Raw genomic sequence first — 20580 nt, forward strand, 5'->3', positions numbered from 1 at the left:
GCATCTGCAGCAGGAACCACTTCTTCCTCTTGCAGTCCTGGGGGTCAGAACAGGCTGACCCCAGAGTCAGGCTTAGCCCTGGTGCAGGTTAGCTAATAATTGGTCTTATGACTGGTTTTATTGTGAGCACCAGCCCCAGAACAGTTGGTCCTGGACTTCCTCTCTGTGGTAGTTTGTATATGCTCGGCCCAGGGAGTGGCAGGATTAGGAGGTGTGGCCTTGTTGGAGTAGGTGTGTTACTGTGGGCATAGGTTTAAGACCCTAGCTGCCTGGAAGTGAGTATTCTGCTAGCAGCCTTTAGATGAAGATGTAGAAGTCTCAGTTCCTTTTGCACCATGCCTGCTGCCATGTTTCTGCCTTAATGATAATGGACTGACCCTCTGAACCTGTAAGCCAACCCCAATTAAATGTTTTCCTTATGAGAGTTGCCTTGGTCATGGTGCCTGATCACAGCAGTAAAACCCTAAGACACTCTCTTTCTGTCTGTTGGATTATAAACTGAGAAGACAGAAGGACTGTGGCTGCTGCCATCCTCTGATCTTGAAGGGACACTTGAGAATAGAACCAGACATGCTGAGAAGACAAGCTGGAGTCTAGTGATAGTATATGAGTCACTGACAAGTCACAACTGAAGTCATTGACATTTGGGAGCTATGAGCTAAATTATAGTGTGCCCTCCCTCTCTCCCTTTTCCATCTCTGTCTGCCTGCTGTTTTTCCCTCCCTCCCTCCCTCCCTCCCTCCCTCCCTCCCTCCCTCCCTCCCTCCCTCCCTCCCTCCCTCCCTCCCTCCCTTTTTTGAGACAGGAATGACCTGAACCACCAATTTTCTTTCTCTTGCCTCCTGAGCTCTGGGATTATAAGGCATCTGCCACCATGGCTGGCTTCTGGCTCAGACAGTACTGAGGATCTTGTAAGCCAAGGGTTTTTTCATACTAGGCAAGAACTCTATTAAGTGAGCTACATTCCCGGCCTGACTTTTTAAATGTTATTTGAACATAAAGTCTCCTAAGCAGGCCACAGTAATGCTATGACAAAGGAGATCTCAGAACAGATGAATTTGGAGAGAGACAAAGAGGGAAAGCAAGCAGCTGGAACGTTGATAATAAGGGGGAACCGGCCTGTTTGGACAGGTGCAGTCTGCTTGATTTAAACAATGTGTGGCAACATGTGTTTTATGCAAAGATCTAAGGTTTGTAGCTTCTGCTCCTGATATTGTGACTGATACTAGCAAATTGTATTTGTGAAGTAGTTGCCATGATGCAAAAGCATAATTTGATTAGAAAATTACCCATGAGTGCTTAGCGTTCATCCCACAAACCTGCCAGAGAAAATCAAAGCATGAGAAACCCTTTGAACTGGCTAATGTGTGCTTCTTTTTCCATCGTTCACTTTGGTACAACGTCAATACGTCTTACTCTTACCCTTTTTAAAACAAGTCAGAGCAATGCAGGGCCCATCGGAGTTTCGGAGACAGCCCTGGGGGCTAGATCATCCTAGAAACACTGATCTTTGAATGAGCAGGAAATGAGACGTGTAAAGGGTGACTCATCCCATCTTCCCCACACTGCTTGGCTCCATGGATGTTTAGCTGAGCAGCATATTAAAGTCTACTGGCAAGCAATCTGTCATTCCCTCAGAACTACTAACTAGACCCAAGGAATTTTACCAGGCACCATGATACTCAGCCAACATGGCTGTTGGAGTTCAATATATTTGTGTCCCAGATGGTGACACTGTTTGGGGAGGTGAGATGGGGCCTAGCTGGTGGAAGTTCCTGGAGGCCTGCCTTTGAAGGTTCCAACTATGTCTCTCTTATTGTCTCTGCTCCCTGTTTTCATGAGGTGAGAGCTGTTGCTGCCATGATGTTATGCCTGAGGTCGGGACCAAGTAACTTCGGAGTAGACTTGAAGTTGTGAGAAAAGCAAATCCTGGTTCTAAGTTACTCTGTCAAGTATTTGGTCACAGATTGGCAAAGGTAACTAGCATCATGACACATTCTCACGCCTTTTGCAGTTTATAATCTAATGAGACAGACACCCCTAAGGGCCAATCATGATCGTTGGGCGCTTTGGAAGAGAAATGCAGAAGGAAAATTGAGCAAATTACAGAGAAGCCAGTATGGTATAGGAAGGTATAGAAGGCTTTAGTGAACAATGCTATGTTTCATATTTACCAGTTGATATATCCTCATTTGTAGAACCCCCCTCCCCAATCCACAGTACAACAGTGATAAGTCATTATCAAACATTTGGGACCAGGAGACCATTTGTCTTTTATCCAAGTTATCAAGCTGACCACTCAAGACAGGCTGGAAAGGTCAATGTGTGGATAATAACACATTAGTAATTAATTCCAGGCCACCAACAATGCATTGGCATTACAGTAAGGAAAGGAATAAAAGCATCCACTGGACTCCTAACCAAGAGAGCATCCAGATTTGAACTCTCTGCTTCATTCTCCCTGTGTCTTTCCTCCTCTGTCTCTGTGTGGTATGATCTGAATCTCCTGCTGGAAGGCTGTTTTATGAATTTGTTTGTCCCTGTGTCTGTCTGTGTGTATCCTTGTGACTCTGTCTCTTGTTGGGCCTGGATGTATCTGTGTGTGGGTGGTGTCTGTCCCTCACAAAGGACTTCACTTTATATTGATTGGTCATCATAGACAGCATCTCATAGGGGAAGGAACAGGACAGTTTGCAAATCTTTAACAAAGTTGACAAGGGTATAAACCACTGGTTCCAGTTGATCCCAACTGGCCCAGACAACAGTCACTGTTAGCCACTTTTCCATAAAGGGCTACTTTCAACCTTTTTGATAGATTTCAGCAAATTGCTTTCAACTTCTGTGTTTGCTGCTGTCAAACAAATGATACACGTGCATTATCTGTGTCAGGGGCGTGGAAGAGTGTGTAGCCTAAGAAACCACTCTGCATTCGCTGAGGTTGTAAAAGTTGATGACACGGGAAATCCAAGGTTGGTAAGGTTAGTTATGGCTTTGCCCTCTTAAAGGCAAGCGAAACAGTTTGAGTACACAGTCCGGTGGTAGTCAAGTTTTAAGTGACTCCCAGGTGTACTATTAACTCTGGCTGAGAGATTCAGCAAAGGTTTTGGTTTCTTAGAATGCAAGCAAGATTTCAGAATGTTGCATCATTCCAGGCCAAGACAGACCAGTCACTTCACACAGCAGGGCTGGTGCTAAGGAATCTCATAGGCTGCTGGTACCTGTGGAGGTTTGAATAGGTGTGGGCCCCACAGATTCATGTGTTTGAATGCTTGGTCATAAAACTGGCACTATGAGAAGGAGTGGCCTTATTAGACAAAGTACGCCACTGTGAAGGCGGGCTTTGAGGTCATATATGCTCAAGTTACGCCCAATGTGACAGACACAGTCTCCTTCTGCTACCTGCGGATCAAAGTATAGAACTGTCAGCTCCTTCTCCAGCACCATATTGGCCTGCAGGCTGCCATGCTTCCTGCCATGACAACAATGGACTAAACCTCTGAGCTGTAAGCCAGCCCCAGTTAAATGTTTTCTTTATAAAAGTTGTCTTGGTCATCTCTTCACAACAATGAAACCCTAACTAAGATACCTTGAGGCAACCTCCACAGCCCTTGCAACCTCCCCCGAAAGAAATAAAAAATAAAATTAAAAACAAAACAAAAGAACAACAATAAAAACAAACACCAGCAAACAGCAAAATCTCATCATGGAATCTGCAGTATGCTAGTCACAGTCACATTTACTTGGAAATGCTCACTGTAATGAGTTTTTGGTCTGGTACAAAGCCCTGGCTTTAGCTACATTAACAGTACCGGATCCTCATCTGGATCTAGTCATTGCCTTGTGTCATGAAGATCCTGCAGCTTTGGAGCTGCAGGACTGGTCCCTTCACACACTCCAGCAGTTCATAGATGGGGTAGATGTTGGGGTGGGCCGACTCAAAGCCCTGGATCTGGGCCTGGGTGGTAGGTGAGTTGGTCAGCCTGCCAGCTCTCTCCTCCACCCACATCACCAGGGTGAACACTCTAGCACTGCCCTGGCTACTTCACCCAACCCCTCAGCCAGCTAGGGGCATGGCCAGCATTCCCATTCTCAAGCCTTTGAGGCCCACTCACCCATACTCATATTACTGGGGCCAGCTCTACCCAGGTGAGGTGCAGGGCCCACTCTGCTGAGGGCTACAGCCAGCAAGGGGTGGGACCAGCTTTCCCTCTCTGGCAAGTAAAAGGATCCCAGTTGTACTAGCCTAAGCAAAAATTCTTAACTCATCTTATGAAAAGAGTTTCTCATGGAACACTAGCAAAGAAATATAAGACTTGGGAACAGATTACAGTGTAGGGGATTGGAGCCCCTTGGGGGATGTCTCCTGTCCTTTTCTCTGTGTGCTTTATCACCCTTACACCTCAGTTTCCCCACTAAAACTGGCTAAAAAGGTTGGGTACTGTCTTATTTAGGGTTTCTATTGCTTTGAAGAGATACCATGTCCATAGCTTACAGCTCAAAGGTTCAGTCCATTATCATCATGGCTGGAAGCATGGCAGCGTGCAGGCAGACATGGTGCTGGAAAAGGAGCTGAGAGTTCTACATCTTGAACCAAAGGCAACCAGAAGGATATTGTGTTCCTTAGACAGCCAGGAGAGAACTCTGATTCCAGACTGGGCAGAGCTTGAGCATAAGAAACCTCCAAGCCACGCCCACAAGTGACGAATTTCCTCCAGTAAGGCCACACCTATTCCAACAAGGTCATCCCTCCTAATAGTGCCACTCCCTGTAGGCCAAGCATTCCAGCACATAAGTCTATGCGGGCCAAACCTATTCAAACCATCACACCAGGGTTGTAAGGAGAATGGGTATCTGGGAATGAAGGAAGCCTCTGAGAGAGAGGAGAGGAGCTGGGGGCTTTAGAATGTGTAACAAGTACTGTGACTGAGGCCTGAGGAATCCTGAAGGCTGGCATAGACTTTGATATGCTGATAGGTGCCACAGGCATAGGTCAGTTGGGGAGCCAGAAGGAAAGGAAATGACTCCTTTTGGCATACTTTTGGGAACCAGTTTCACAAGTTCTGAGGAATGCTGGCTTTTGATCTAACCACGAGACAGCTTTCCATTGTCCAGGTTGAGCTGGCCTAGATTTAATTTCGTACCAGTCAGGTAGCCTGCTCTTCTGAGGAAGGAGTACTCTTTGGACCTGACATACATGTGGGGAGTGTGGAGGCTGGGGAGCAGTGCTGTGCACTGGTGAGTAGAAATGCCCACGGAGGCCAGAAGAATCATCAGATTCCCTGGAGGCGTGAAAAACACCTGATGTAGTCAGTAGGAGTCAAACTCAGGTCTTCTGCAAGAGTGATCACTCCTAACTGCTGAGTCATCTCTCTAGCCCTGCCTTGGCATACTTCCTGCTATACAGAAAAACATAAAAAGTAAGACCGAGTTCAATAAGCACCAAATGAAAATTAAGAAATACTTTTTAGCAGCTAGAGAGATGGCTCAGCAGTTAAGAGCATTTGCTGCTCTTCCAGAAAACCCAGGTTTGAGTCCTAGTTTCAATTTCCAGCACTCACATACATATAAAATAAAATTATACATATATGAAAGAAGTACTATTTAACCACGTAGAGACTTGTACCTCCTGAATGTTCATAGAAGGATTAAACGTTAGAATAAAAGTTGAAGCAACCCGAGTGTTCACCAACAAAGGTATAGATTGTTTAGATGTGGCATGTTCCTACAACAGAATTTGTGGAGTAGAAAATCTGACCTTGTCCAAAAGAAGGTCGGGTCTTTGGCCTTAACGTCAGGAATGTGTTTCTGTTCTGTTTTTCTGGAATGTTATGGCTGATGGGAGAGTCTTTGTCTGCCTTTGGGCCTTGGTTCTTAGTGGATAGTCTCAACAAGGTGATTTAAAGTGGGGGTTGGTCACCCCCTCACTTGACCCCCATGGACTAGAGCCATATCAGAAATCAACAATGCACCTTTGGATGGAGCCTCGTTTGTTAAGCTGGAGGCTGAGATAAACCACGCACGGAGTTGTTGAGAATTGGTTCTAATGCCTTGTCTTATTTCAGTTCCCAAAAAGCCCTGCTGCCAGACCTGAGGGTCCCTTCGATTGATAATAAAGAGTTGCCGTCCAGCCATTGGCTGGGTAGGGAGACAGGGTGGGACTCTTAGATTGCTCAGGAAAGAGACCTAGAGAGAAGGAAGAGGAGGAGAATGGCCATGACAGGGAAAGAGAAAGATGAAAATTAAAGACCCGCCCAATGTAAGAATCCAGGAAAGTGGCCCCAGATGTTACTTCTCTGGTTGGTACTGAGGTAAAAGATATTAACTCAGGAATACTGGAGGGGGCTATTTGTTAGCCTCGGGGAGGTTTAGAAATGCTCAGTCATTGAGCAAGTCAAGGCATATCAAAACTAGCTGGTGTGTGTGTGTGCTGTTTAATTAATTCACCAATACATGAAATCAACCAATCAATCAGTCATGTGTATGTAGTAAACTAAAACTCTGGACACCAAGTACAATGTCCACTCACACTGTCACATGCTGAGGCTAGGAGCAGATGGTAGCCTGTCTCCACGAGAAAAGAAGCTTGGTGTTTGGAGTTCTACAGAACTCCACTCCATACATTTTTTTCTTTATGAGTTTTATCTGTGCCTTTGGCCTGAAATAAAACCTCTCCCTGCTAAAAAAAAAAAAAAAAAAAAAAAAAAAAAAAAAAAAAAAAAGGCTTCAGAAAGGCCTGTTAGTCCTTCTAGTGAATTGCCAAAATCCAAGATGGTTTTGGGAGCCTCGTGAACCTGTGGTAGGTGTAAGAGATGGAAGCAGTCTTGGTGGAAACTGGGCCCCTTAACCCTGTAGCTGGCTCAAACCATTCACAGAGTGGTGCAACAGTGGAAACAAATGTCCTTATATACAACAATGCACAGGAACCCTGGGCACATTATGCTACGGGACAGAAGGCAGGCACGAGAGGTCATGTGTTGTAGGTAATCACACTTATAAGAGGCTGAGAGGAAACGGAAGACACAAAGGGAGAGATAAAAATATTAATAATGATAAAACTTGTTCTGGAACTTGATCGTTCTTGCTCATAGCTATGAATCATATACTCAAACCACTGAACTGTACAACTTAAAATGATGGACTTTCTGCACTGAGCTCCATCTCAATGAAGCTGTCACTTAAAAAAAATAACATTTGCAGTAGCATTAGAAGCATAATTGGTTCGTGGTCATCTTCAGCTGTGCAGTACATTTGAGGCTACCCTGGGCTAGAAATTCTGTGTAAAACACACACACACACACACACACACACACACACACACACACCCCACAGTAAGGAATTGTCCAGAGAGCCTGAGGAGTTCTGATTTTTATTGCATTTATTTACAATGAGGGGCCCTGAGACCTAGCTCAGGCCCTATATAAACTGAAATCCTGATCACTTCAAGGTATGGTTGAGGGAAAGCCAGGGGGACCAGGGCATAGTCCTGAGCAGAGAGAGAAAAACTGGTAGATTGTGTGTGGCCAGCAGACTGGACTTGGCCATAAGAGGAAAGAGAGAAGGAGAGAGTTCATGAGGAACAAACAGGGGACAGAGAGAGGAAGAGAAAAGAGAGGACCAAAAAAAGCCCATGGCAGCAACAGCAGTTACAGAGGAATGAGAAGCTGGGGGCAGGGGGCCCAGGAGCTGGAGAAGCTTAGGGTAGGGAGTGGAGCGAGGAGAGCTGAGGAGAGTCACAGGTACCATGTGAGCCTGGAGGCCAGCAAGCTCTGTGGTCTGCTAATAGGCACCACAGATAGTCATTTGCCCTTCTGACAGTCTAGAGGAATGTCAGGAGGAAAGTTGCCAGAATCTGGGGGAGTGGAGTTTCCTTTGGACCTGGTAGGTCATTAGGCTTGGTGGCAAGGGCCTTTACCCACTCAGCCATCTCCAGGGCCATATGTTCTGTATTTTGGTCTAACTGGCAGCTGTATATAAACTCATAATGCAATAGACTTAATATTTACATATTTCACTGTTTATATCTGTCTTATGGCTCTTGGCTTCTAACTTTCTCCTTAAGACAGGTTATACAAAGTAGAATCTCTCTCTCCTAAGGTGGGTAAAGCAAATTTTAATCCCTTCTCCCTCCCCTCCCATCTTTTAGCTGACCATAATAAATTCTCTGACCTACTCTCATTCAACAATAGGTCAATAACCTTCCATATTCCAGAGCACGCCTGCTGCCCAGCCACAAGGAAAGGAGTCCTAAGGAGTCTAGATAGACAGGCTTTGCTGGGTCTCCCCACCCAGTCTAGCATTCATGCCTGCACAATGAAGCCTCCATAAAACCACAGAAGAGTTCAAAGTGGCTGATCCCACAAGCGTTCAGAGGAAAAGGAACAACACTCCCAATACGCAGGTAGGGTGGTACATGCCAATTCTGTGGACAGAAACTCCTAGGACTGTTCCAGATCTTACCTGCATATCTGTTCATCTGGCTGTTCATTTGTATTCTTTAAAATATGCTTTATAATAAACCATTAAGTATGAGTATACAGTTTGTCTTAGTTACTTTTCAATTGCTGAGACAAAACATCAAGACCAAGGCAATTTATAAAAGAAAGCATTTACTCTGAGGTTTGCAGTTTCGGAGGCTCCATGACCATCATGGTGGAGAAGCATGGTAGCTTGCAGACAGGCATGGTGCTGGAGCAGTAGCCGAGAGTTTACATGTTGAGACCAATCACAAAGCATAGAGGGCTTCCTGGAAGTAGTGTCATGCCCACTGACACACCTCCTCTAACAAGGCCACACCTCCTCATCCTTTACAAACAGTTCCACTAACTGGAGACCACGTATGCAGATAAATAAGCCCATGGGGGCTATTCTCATTCAAACCACTGCAGTTTGTTTTTATGTTTTATTCTATTATGTGTGTATCTTTGTGTGGTGTGCATGTGTGTGTGTTTATGTCTAGGAGAGTATGTGTGTGTGAGGGGCCTGTGCATGCCTTTGAGCATATCTGTAGAGACTGGAGGCTGATGTCCGTCTAATGTAGCAGTTCTTAACCTGTGGGTCCCAGCCCCTTTGTGGGGGTCAGGGTTGGGGTGGTGGTGGGATAGACAAACAATCCTTTCATGGGGGTCATCTAAGACCATCAGAAAACAGATATTTACATTATGATTCAAAACAGTAGCAAAATTGCAGTTATGAAGTAGCACTGAAATAATTTTATGGTTGGGGGTCACCACAACATGTATTCAGTCTAGAATCTTCATCAGTGGCTCCCCATCTCTTTCTCTGCAGTGGGGTTTCCAGTTTAACCCAGAGCTATTCAGCTTGTCTGTCCCTGCCTTCCAAGGATTTCAAGTGGGCTGCCACAGCTACCTGGCATACAGGAGTTCTGGGGATCTGAACTCGGAATGGCAAACGATTTGTCTGTTGAGTCATTTCCCCAGCTCCTAAGTGGATCAGCAAAGCTAGGGATGAATCTCAATCTCTCTCTCTCTCTCTCTCTCTCTCTCTCTCTCTCTCTCTCTCTCTCTCTCTCTCTCTCTCTGTCTCTCTCTCTGAGGTAGATTCTTTCTATGGAGTCCCGGATGACCTAAGACCCACAGCGATCCCTGTCTTAGTTCCTGGAGTGAAAAAAACCAAAAAAAAAAAAAAAAAAAAACCAAAAAAACAACTACCTCTACATTATTTTGAACCCACTAATTTTATATTCATTATATACTTAAACTATAAGGCTAAAATCAAACTTGGACATGCAAAGATTCAGAGAGTTGCTATCCAGGGATTCTTTCTTCAGGGAATATTCAAAGATGTATCTACAGAAGACCAAGAAAGAGGAGAAGGGTATGGGAACAGAACTCAACAGTGGTGAGCTAAGAAGCCATTGAAACCTGGAGCTAGGCCTGCTGTACAGTAGCCCAGGTATGGTCTTGTGTTTTGAAGATCATATAGTTTGTGAAGCTGACCCCTCAGGCCTTCACTGTCAGCTGCCTTTTATCAGCAAAGATCTATGATAGGCTGTGCCTTGGGGGCTGTTGATTGGTTTCTGCTGCCTGGCTGGTTTCTGCCCAGGCTAGCGGGCTAGCTGCAAGGCCCCTCAGCTGATCCGGAGGCCGGAAGGAGCTGTCAACACATTTCCTTTCAGGTTTTGTAGACCAAACAGACCAACGGATGAAGCTTCCTATAATGGGACAGGTGGTGTGTGTGTGTGTGTGTGTGTGTGTGTGAGAGAGAGAGAGAGAGAGAGAGAGAGAGAGAGAGAGAGAGAAAGAGACAGAGACAGAGACAGAGACAGAGAGACAGACAGAGGAAGAGACAGAGACAGACAGAGAGAGAAACAGAGACAGAGAGGCAGAGAGAGACAGAGAGAGGACAGAGAGGACAGAGAGACAGAGAGATCAAGAGCATCTCATCACTTTACTTGGTCCCCTTCCCTATACACCCTCATGTAAGGTCAGAATTGCTATGTTTGCATTTCTCACAACATCCCTTAGAGAGTGAAGTCTACTCCCAAATCCAGATCCTCCAGGGCCCCTGGGCCCCTGTGGAGTTTGCTTGCAATGTATGATGAGTGGGGAGCTGAGGGTCTCTGCCTGCCATACAGAGCCGTCTCCTTCCACCCCTGTGGCTCTGCCTTTCTGAGAACACTGGTGTCAGAGGGGGCACTGAAGTTTGAATGTGGTTTGTCTCTCCTGCAGATCATGGTTATTTTTGTAGGGTTTATTTATACATGTCTACATGAATTTATGTGCGCCAGATGTGTGCAGGTGCCCATAGAGGCCTGCGAGGATGCCAGATACAGATAGTTATGAGCTACCTAATATAGATGATGGGAATTGAACCCATGTACTCTGCAAGAGCAGCAAGTACTCCTAGCTACTGAGTCATCTGTTTAGCCCTCCTGTTGGGATTTAATGGTCAGTGTGAAATACTATGAAGATAGAAAGGTACCCTAGACTCTGGTGTGTAGGGGTGGGGTATCTATGAGATGGGTAAGATTAGGTAAGCTCTGTTGGCTTTCTAAGAAGGAGAATGAGCAGAAGGCACACATAGACATTCACACTTTCACACACATGCATGCCAAACACCACACATGCACACCACATACCACACATGCCCTCCTGTTTCTTACTATGTAATAATGTTCCTGTGATAACTTAGTACTCTGCTAATGAAAAGGTCACCACTAACTAGATGCTAGCCTTCAACTTTGGACCAGAACTATGAGCCCAAATAAACCTCTTGCATTTATAATTTAGCCAGCATGTAGAACTGTGTCAGTAACAACGGAATAGTGTCGGAGATGGTGTGGGCTATAAGTTAGTTGGTTCTAGCACAACCACACACTGCAGCTAAGACTGCGTTTGCTGCTCAATCCCACAAACCCATTCCAGATAGGATGCTTGGTTTGGGTGTGTGTGGGCAAGGAGGGGCGTGTGTAAAGAGGCTGATGGAGTCTCCTGTGCCTCAGAAGGCAGCAGTGTCAGAGTCACTGAGCTTTCAAAAAGGGGAAGCCTGGGTTCGTTACTTGTTGGTGGCACCTGGGCCATTTCCCCAGAGGATCAAAGCCCTGTTGTGAGCTGTAGTCTCATGCTGGAGGTGGCTCACTGGTAGAGCGCTGGCTTAGCATGTCTGGGGTCCTCTGAACTGCAGGTGAATAAAAATGAAGACAAAACCAATCTGCTAAATTGAAGAAAATTGTGGAAGGGGCCACCTGTCTCCTCTCATTGTGTGTTTGCCGATGTGGTTGGAAGCCTGCTCGTGACCTTCTGGGAAAGCAGAGCATTCTTTCTCGTGAGGAACACAGTTATTGTTCAGTGGAGTTTTCCCAAGAAAGTTCCCAGGATGTTTGATATCTGGCTCCTTGCACTCTTCCCTTCTGTCTTTTCCCCAGACAGCAGCCACCATTCAAACTCCAGACTCAACCACGGCAGCAGATGCTTTGAATGACAGCCCTAGAGGGAGGACTAGTGCTCCAAATGGAACCCCTCTATTTCTCTGCCTCCCCTTGTCATACTCTTGGTATCAAACTCAGTATTCTCCAGAAATTCCATCAGGGATTAAGATGGAGGTTTTCAAAAGACCCTGCCTGTAAATTTAATATCACATTAGTTTTTCAGAATCTAGAATTGATTTGTAAAGTCCTATATACTTGTGTCTGTCTGATACAACAAAATTAGTCTGTAGGTTTTCCCATTGATTCTTTTTTAACTTATTTGACTTTATTTCATGAGCATTGGTGTGTGTGTGTTTGTGTGTATGCAGATGCACATTTTTGCACATGCATGGGTGCACATGTACATGTGTGCACATGCATGTGGAGGGAGCCTCAAGTCTATGTCAGGAACCATCCGCCATCACTCTGCTACCTTATTCACGGAAGCAGGGTCTCTCATCAAAGCTCCTGGGTACGGCTCATCTCACTAGCCAGCTTGCTCTGGGGATTTTGTGTACCTGAATTTAGAAGTTAGAATCACTTTACTCTCCTGGCAGTTCTGTGGATTCTGGGCAGACAAGCTGTAGTCTTTGTTCCTCTGCAGCAAGCACCTTAACTGCCTTGCCATCTCTTCATTCCCTGGATCACTGGTAAATGCACAGTTAGTTCATCGCCAGCCTTCAGCACACAGCACTATAGCAATCCCCATCACCCATCAGTGATCTCTACACAGACCTCCAGCCTGGTGCCCGTGGACACCAATTCCGTATTCCCCGGACCCCTTGTCAAACACGACTCTATGCTGTCTCTACGTTTACATGACTTATTGAGTGGACTCACATACAGCAGTGTCTCTTGTGACTGACATGCTTATAACATGTTTAAGTATGTGGCCTATTTCAGATGGTTTTTCCTCCCTTTTTAAAGGCTGATACTACTCCATGGTGCATATGAACCACACATTCTTACCCACTCAGTTCTACTGGACCTATGTTTGCTTCTGCCTTTCTGGTCATCATGAATAACGCTGCTAGAGACACAGGTCTACACATATCTTCATTGTCACTAAACGTCTTAGTTGCATTCAATGCGCATTAAAATGGACTTTGATGTTTTATGACCTGTGATGACTAGCAACTCTAGGATTACCAGGGATTCCCTTCTTACACCTACAAGGGTTGAATAATTTCTCTCTGGTGTCTTTGGAAGGCTCTCTTGAGCATGCATATCCGTTCTGGGTCCTTTAGGATCCACTTTGAATAGGTAGGCTTTAAGTACTGTGTATGCATCGTGTGTGTTCATGGCGTGCACATGCATGTGCAGATATGCTTGCTTGTGTATGGGCATGTGCGGGCCAAAGGTCAATTTTAGGTGTCTTCTTCTAGCATTCTCCAGCAACTTAGGTTTTTGTTTGTTTGCTTGTTTTATTTGTTTTGTTTTGTTTGTTGACTGAGTCTCTCACTGAGCTTAGAGCTTGCAGTGAACCTTCAGGTTCCCCCTGCTTCTGACACCCAGCTTTGGGTCACAGGTATATGCTTCTCAGCCTGGCTTTTGGCAAGTGTTCTGGAGATCTAAATTCATAAGGCTTGTGCGGCCAGCATTTTGGCAACTAAGCCAGCTCCCTAACCTTTGAGGTCCTTCATTTAACTACATGGATGTCTTCTGGTAAGTAAATTAAAATAGAAAAGTTTTTTTTTTTTTTTAAATTTGAAATAAAGTGGAGACTGGTGTCCCATGCCATTCTAAACAAGATCTTTCCTAAAACGAAAAAAAATTAAAATGATATTTTAGTGGTGCAACAATTATTCTTTTTAAGCCAGGAAACTGGCATTTGTGTGGCTAGGGAAGTCACTGACTGTAGCGAACATTGTAGATAGCAACAAAATAAATCATTTTGCATTGGTAAGAAGTGTATTTTCCATTTTCTACAATGGTTCTTATACAGTGATTCTGAGTTAAAATGTAATACATGATGAAGACTGCACATGCATTCATATATACACATAATAACTTGTGTGTATGCAGTTTTTTTGTTTTTATAAGGGTCATTATTTTATTTTCCTCACACCAGCCCTTTGTGGAGGTCTTGTGTGGCAAAGCTAGTCTAATGCATTCCTTAGAACTAGCTGTTTCATTGATGGCTTGTTTTCCTGTTTAAAAAGCACTGTTGCATACTTAATTGTGAGCGTTTGAGAGGAAAGCAAGAACCCCAAACTGCTACTTCCATTTGTACTCTCTAATTCAACACAGAACATATGTGTCCATATGTGTGGGTGTTTTTCCACATACACAGTCAGAAGGAAAACAAGGGGGAGGGGATTAAATTGAACAGTTACACTGAACCAGTGACTTGGGCAGCCCTTGAACCAGAAGAGGTTCCGGGATACTTCAATGGTTTGATAGTATTAATAAACAGGAAAAGGAAAGCGAGGAACAGAAAATGCATGTGACTGTAGAAAAAGGAAGTGGGGTACAGAAAAAGGAAGTGGGGTGCAGAGACAGCTGGATTGGCTACAGGAGGTGGCCTCTTCAGGCTCAATATGCCCCACTGCTAGATGTCTCAGCTAAAGTCACACTCATAGACTCCCTGGAGGCTTCCCCACTTTAGCTCTCTGTTGTGTCCTAGAGATCCCCCAACTCCCCACTCTACCAATTTTTGTTCACTCTCCTGGCCCTTTCTCCCTACTCTATATTTTTCTTAAGCCAAATATTTTCACAGCAGCCATTTTTTCTGCTCCTCATTTGAAAGTGGTTCACTGTTCTCTTTTGATTCTTGAAACAATACTGATGAAATAATCTTTCATGTTGTGACTCAATGTGCGGATACCAGTGCTGGAGGCCACATGCAGAGGCCAGAGGGAACCTTCAGCCACTTTCCACATTATTGTTCCACATTATTGCTTTGCGAGAGTTTCTCTTAGTGAACATGAAACCTACTGTTTGGTTTAGGCTGTTTGTCCAGTGAGTGCCTCAAATTTGCCTGTTTCTGCCTCTCCGTGCTGGGGCTGGGTTAGCAGCATGGATAGCGATGCTTGCCTCTTTTAATTACTCCTGGAAATTCTACTTCATATTACAGAGCAAGTGTTCCTACTCACTGAACTGTCTCCCTAGCCCCACCCTGACTCCTCTTTTAAATATCTGAGACATTCAAATAGCCCAGGCTGGCCTTCAGCTTGTATTGTAGTTTGAACTCCTGATCCTCCTGCCTCTACCTCCGGAGTGCTGGGATCACAGCTTGCACAACCTCAATTTTATGCCCAGGGCTTCATGCATGCTAGATAAGCACGCTACACCCCCAACCCCTGGTTACTTTTGATCTTTATATTTAGGGGCCCTGGGTGAGCCGACAACACAAAGAGGAGATGGTTGCTGGACACAATGGAAGGCAGCAATGCCAAGAAGATGGTGCAGCAGCTAAAACATTCCAGAGCATGACAGCGCAGGATAGGGAGAAAGGCCATGGAGACATAGAGTACTGTGAATAGCTGAAGACAAAAATATCTGTGTGTCTAAGCCACGAGAAGAGTTCCAAGGAGCTGTCAAATGTCTCTGGCCACTGGGCTGCAGGGCTGTAATGGCTCCTATAAGGAGCTGATGATCCAAAAACCCTGAGCCCTTTCAGGAGTTGCAGTCCCAGTAGAAACTGGCTGCTGCTCCCTCATACTCCTTCATACTGCTGTTGGAAGAAGAGGGTTGCAACAGTTGCAAAATGTTGGGGTTTGCTGGTGGTTAAAGTCCAGAGGAACAAGCCTCCAGCCTGAATGCCTAGTCATGTCTCTGGCTTCTAAAGCATTAAGCAATAGGCCCCTAGTTATCACCGTCCCTTAGTCCAGCCCACAGGCTCTCTAGACCTATGACCTAGAGGGCACCAAAGCCAGAAAAGTCTCTCTGCTTGTCTCACAGTTTTTTGTTTTGTTTTTTTTTTTTTTTTTTTTTTTTTTTTTGAGACAGGATCTCCCTACGTAGTTCTGGCTATCCTGGAACTTGTAGCGTAGATCAATGTGCTTGGAACTCACATCCGCCTGCTTCTGCCTCCTGACTGCTGGGCTTAAAGGCATGCACTGCCATTGTAGTTTCAGGATTTCTTTCTATCCAGGTAAAGGACCCCAGATAGACAGACAGACAGCTCTGATTGATAATACTGTCATCAGGGTTATTTAAGTTAACGTATACTCTTATAAAGCCACAAACAAACCTAGTCAGTAGGACATTCATAAAAGTACACTTTTGAATTGAATAATCCACGGAAAGTGGATTAGATAGCACTTATTCCCATGCACGCTAAAAGAGACACCCAGTAATTTCCCTTCCCATGTCCAAGTCTTGGATAATTTTTTTCTGGCATCATTTTTTTTAAAGTATAGTATACATATTTATTTTGCAGAAGGGCATGAGAAGTGGAGATAAAGGTTGCTTTTAAAATGTCTTGAACAGTGGATTTGTGCAAACAATGACCTGTTCCTGGAGACTGGTTTTGCCCAAACACCCAGAGACATGTTCACACTTACACGGTGCTCTACTACTTCCCAAAGCAGGTTTCTTTCTTTGTTGGACAGAAATAATCTTCAAGAAAGCTTGTTACAAGAGACTAGGAAGTTTATTTTAACGGTTTCTTCTTAAGGCAGCCCGAGTTCAGCCCTTATATGGGTGTATTTGCCTGCGTTAGAGGTAGGGCTAGTTCACTGGTGAGAAAGCAAATGAGGGTACCTGCCGAAGTGGGGAGTGCCCCCTGCACTTGGACGGCCCCACAGACAAACTGATCTTCCTTCCTCAGCCTCCCTCAACCCCAATTCCTAACTCCCATGTTAACCCTCTACCCCCCACCCCCAGTCTCCCACACAGTCCACCCAAAGCATAGATCTAAGCGACATTCACAGTTTCTCTTTGATCTAATATTGTCCTTTCTTTAATATTGCACTAATCTTAAGACGTGGTGGACTCTGTCCCTGAACACTCCATTTCTGATTCTCTCCAAACTTCAGAGGATCACCTGCCCCTTCCCGGATCCCCTCACGCCCTGATGCTGACCCTACTCTCAGAGCAGAGTTCTTTAACTCTGCCATATATTTCTCTAACCTTTTGTCCCCACCTTAAAATGGTCCCTCGGTTTCTAGAATACACGGTTGTCCCTTCATCCATGTCTTTCTCACCACGTGTCTCTCCCCGTTCGATTCCTAACGTGCCAAGGAGGGCGTCGTCCAACAAGTAGCTGGAACTTTTGTTTTGTCACCTGTTCCAGCATGTGCACCCCGGGTGAACTGGCCCATGACTACTTTCCTTTCTTTCCCTCCGCGCGGGCGGCCACCACCTCCCAGCTCTCTGACCCGTCCAGTAAGAGACCCTCTCCTGTGACTATTGCACTTCTCTGGTCTCCACAAGTCACATTGCACTGCGATGTTTCCCCCCTAGCACAGTCCGCTTTCTCCCCGTGGCGCAACTCGCGCGCAGCCGGTGCACCAGGCGCACCTAGATCCGGGGACCTGGGACCCTGCTCCCCGCCGGGACCCGCGCAACGCTGCCCGGCGCCGGAAGCCTCTGCGCCGCCCCTTCCCCGCGCCTCTGGCCTTATCTCCTCGCACAGGGGCCTCCGGGGAGTGGCGGGCGCCGGGAGGGAGCCAGCGGCATGGGCCGGGGGCCCCGGGGCACGCGCCGCTCGCTAGGATGCGGGTTGCAGCGGCTGCTGCGGCTCGTGCTGCTTCTCAGCCTAGCCCGTGGCGTCAGCGGAGAGCCTGGCACGGAAGGTGAGTGCAGGGTACTTGGCGAGCAGGACGCTTCGCGCTCCGGATCTAGAGGCGCAGAGTCGGGGCGTGGAAGGATCATGGAGGCGGAGCGGCGAGAAGCACGCCAGGCTGCCCGCCCCGGGGACTGTGGGGTGTGTAGTGGAGGCGGCCCTGCTCCAACTCGCGTCTCCCGGAGTGGGTGGGGGTGGGGTGGGGACTGGACTCGGGTGGGGGCCTGGGGGACCGGTGCGCCGCGTGGAGGATGTGAGAGGGCGAGCCGTTGGTTCTACAGCTTCCAGTATCCCTGGCTTATGCGGGACAAATTCTTGACCTGTAGCGGCTCTCCCACCACCACCTGTCCCTTTCCTTATTTTTCACTTCCACGAAGAACTAAATGTTAAGAATGTAAAGAAGAATAAGGAAGTTTATAGGAAGAGTTTATCCTTTAGTTCATTCATCCATTCGTTTTTTTTTTTTTTTTTCTTTTTTTTGGTTTTTCGAGGCAGGGTTTCTCTGTGTAGCCTCGGCTGTCCTGGAACTCACTTTGTAGACCAGGCTGGCCTCGAACTCAGAAATCCGCCTGCCTCTGCCTCCCGAGTGCTGGGATTAAAGGCGTGCGCCACCACGCCCGGCTCATCCATTCGTTTATTAGTCTGTTTATCCATGCATTTGTGTATCCATCCATCCATCCATCCATCCATCCATCCATCCATCCGTAAAAAGTCCTTTAATATCCTCCCTGGGTCAGATGTAACTGTGCAATGTTGGAGTTCTAGTGGTTCATAGTCTCAAGGAGAGAGGCAGGCAAATAGTCTGTGTATTAGACAAATTGAGACCAGTGAGCGTGGTGGGATTTACCTGACACGGAGGATTCAAACAGGAAAGTGAGGCGAAGTCTGCCCACATAATAGCAGAATGGTGCTAAGTGCTCTGAGAAGGTGTACTGGTCAGAGGAGGGGGACAACTGTGTTTTACTGGGCAGCCATTATGCATGAGACAAGCTGAGTGGTGGGGACTGGTGATCCTTGGATTTAGGAAAAGGGTGTGTGTGTGCCCCATCCCATAGTAAGAGGTCTTTAGAAATGTGTGTAAAAAGGAATCCAATGTGTGAGATAGGCAGGAAGATTGCCTGCCGTGAGTTCCAGGCCAGCCTGAGCTACATAGTGAGTCCCAGAGTAGTTTAATCTACAGTGTGAAACACTGTGAACAAACAAACAAACAAAACGAAAAGCCCAACAGAGTAATGGATGGATTTCAGACTGGGGATAGCGTGGGAAAGCAGGACACAGAATACAGAGGGGGCTAGAGATGAGAAAACAGACTGGATTTTGCAAGAGGGAGTCAGTCTCATCTTGACTGGCAGAGAGAGCATGGTGTTTGGGTTTAACTGTTCCTTCCTGGTGAGAAGCCACCAGAAGCCATTGTAGGACACTGAGGGAGTGATGGCAAATAGTACATACATGTAAGGACACCCAGTCTCTCTCTGGCATCTCCTTAATAAAGCCAAGCACTGAGCTCCAGAGTGGCGGGTGGTTCATGCTTAATCCTAGAATTTGGGACACGGAGGATGGAGAATTGCCATGAGTTTGGGATTAGTCTGGACTACAGAGTGGGTTGTTTCAAAAACAAACATTTGCAAAACCAAACAGGCTCTAGAAGTGGAAAAGAAACGAGATGAGTGGGCTTAGTGGAGCAGATTCCTGCCCTCCCAAATTCTCTCATCCTGCTACTTTGTTGTTGTTTGGGTTTTTTTCCGAGACAAGGTTTCTCTGTGTAGCTCTGGCTGTCTGGAACTTTCTCTGTAGACCAGGCTGACCTTGAACTCAGTATCTCCCTGCCTCTGCCTCCCCAGTGTAGGGATTATTGGTTGCGTAGTGAATTTTACCATTACTTTGGGTATTTGATGTCTCAGCTTTCTAGAATGGCTCCCCTCCACCTCCGACATCTGGTACTTCAGTAGGCTTTCTTCCTTACCCATTGGGTCTCTGTCTTAGGGTTTATATTGTGATAAAACAGCACAGCCAGAAACAATTTGGGGAGGAAAGAGTTTATTTTAGCTTACAATTCTCAGATCACAGTCCTTTAGAGAAAGAAGTCAAGGCAAACACTCAAGGCAGGACCATGGAGGCAGGAATTGAAGCAGAAGCAATGGAGGAGTGCTGCTTACTGACTCAATCTCCATGGCTTGCTCAGCCTGCTTTCATGCAACACCCAAGACTACCAGCCCAGGCGTAAGCATCCTCCAGTGAGCTGGATCCTCCTACACCGATCTTCAATCAGGAAAATGCACCACAAGCTTGCCACAGGCCAATCTAGTGGAAACATTTCTCTCACTTGAGGTTCCCTTTTCCAAAATGACTCTAACTTGTTGTGTCAAGTAGACATAAAAGTAGCAAGCACAGTCTCCCATAACTGTGAATAAAAACCTATAGATAATTGAAAATGGTTTTAGGATCTGTGTAAAAACTATTCTAGCAAAGTATCAAGTGTGGTTCATTGAATTATTGGTCTAAGATGGCTGAATATAACCAGAAGTCACTCTGTCTACACTTTATTTCTTAGATGTTTTAGATGCTGTGGATTGAACTCAGGACCTTGCATCTAAGCATACACTTTACCACTGAGCCACACCTCCTGGCCACCTGGAAAGTGTGAGATGTTTTGGGGGAAATGAAGTTAGGGCTGCCATGTTGAATGACTCTCCTTAGGTAGACAGTTTCCTACAAACTTAGAATCCAGTTCTACAAAAAACAAAACAAAACAACCCCCTGCTTTCTCAAAGGTAGAAAATGTGGGGGTGAAATGATCGTCCTGCCCCAGCCTTAGGTGCTGAGAATTATAGGCATGTTGTACCATGTTCAGTTCAAGGATGGGTTCATGGAGCAGAGTAGTTTAGACGATAGGTGCAAGGAAGAGAGAAGGATGTAGCAGCTA

General features: G+C 46.0%; 1 protein-coding gene across 2 annotated transcripts in view; it reads left to right on the plus strand.

Moving 5' to 3' along the window:
* Nucleotides 1-17104: 17104 nt before the first annotated feature.
* The window catches only part of Susd1 (sushi domain containing 1), a 130259-nt gene continuing 126783 nt past the window's right edge, over nt 17105-20580 (plus strand). The window contains exon 1 of one of the 2 annotated variants that reach the window (XM_029476668.2): nt 17105-17667. In XM_029476668.2, the coding sequence (XP_029332528.1) occupies nt 17550-17667 (118 nt within the window). In that variant the 5' untranslated portion in view covers nt 17105-17549. The remainder of the gene's footprint in view (nt 17668-20580) is intronic. The other variant, XM_021160589.3, reaches the window with a different exon arrangement.

The sequence above is a fragment of the Mus caroli genome, unplaced genomic scaffold, assembly GCF_978045245.1.
Source record: "Mus caroli unplaced genomic scaffold, Mus_caroli_1 scaffold_6, whole genome shotgun sequence".
NCBI classification, from domain to species: Eukaryota; Metazoa; Chordata; class Mammalia; order Rodentia; family Muridae; genus Mus; species Mus caroli.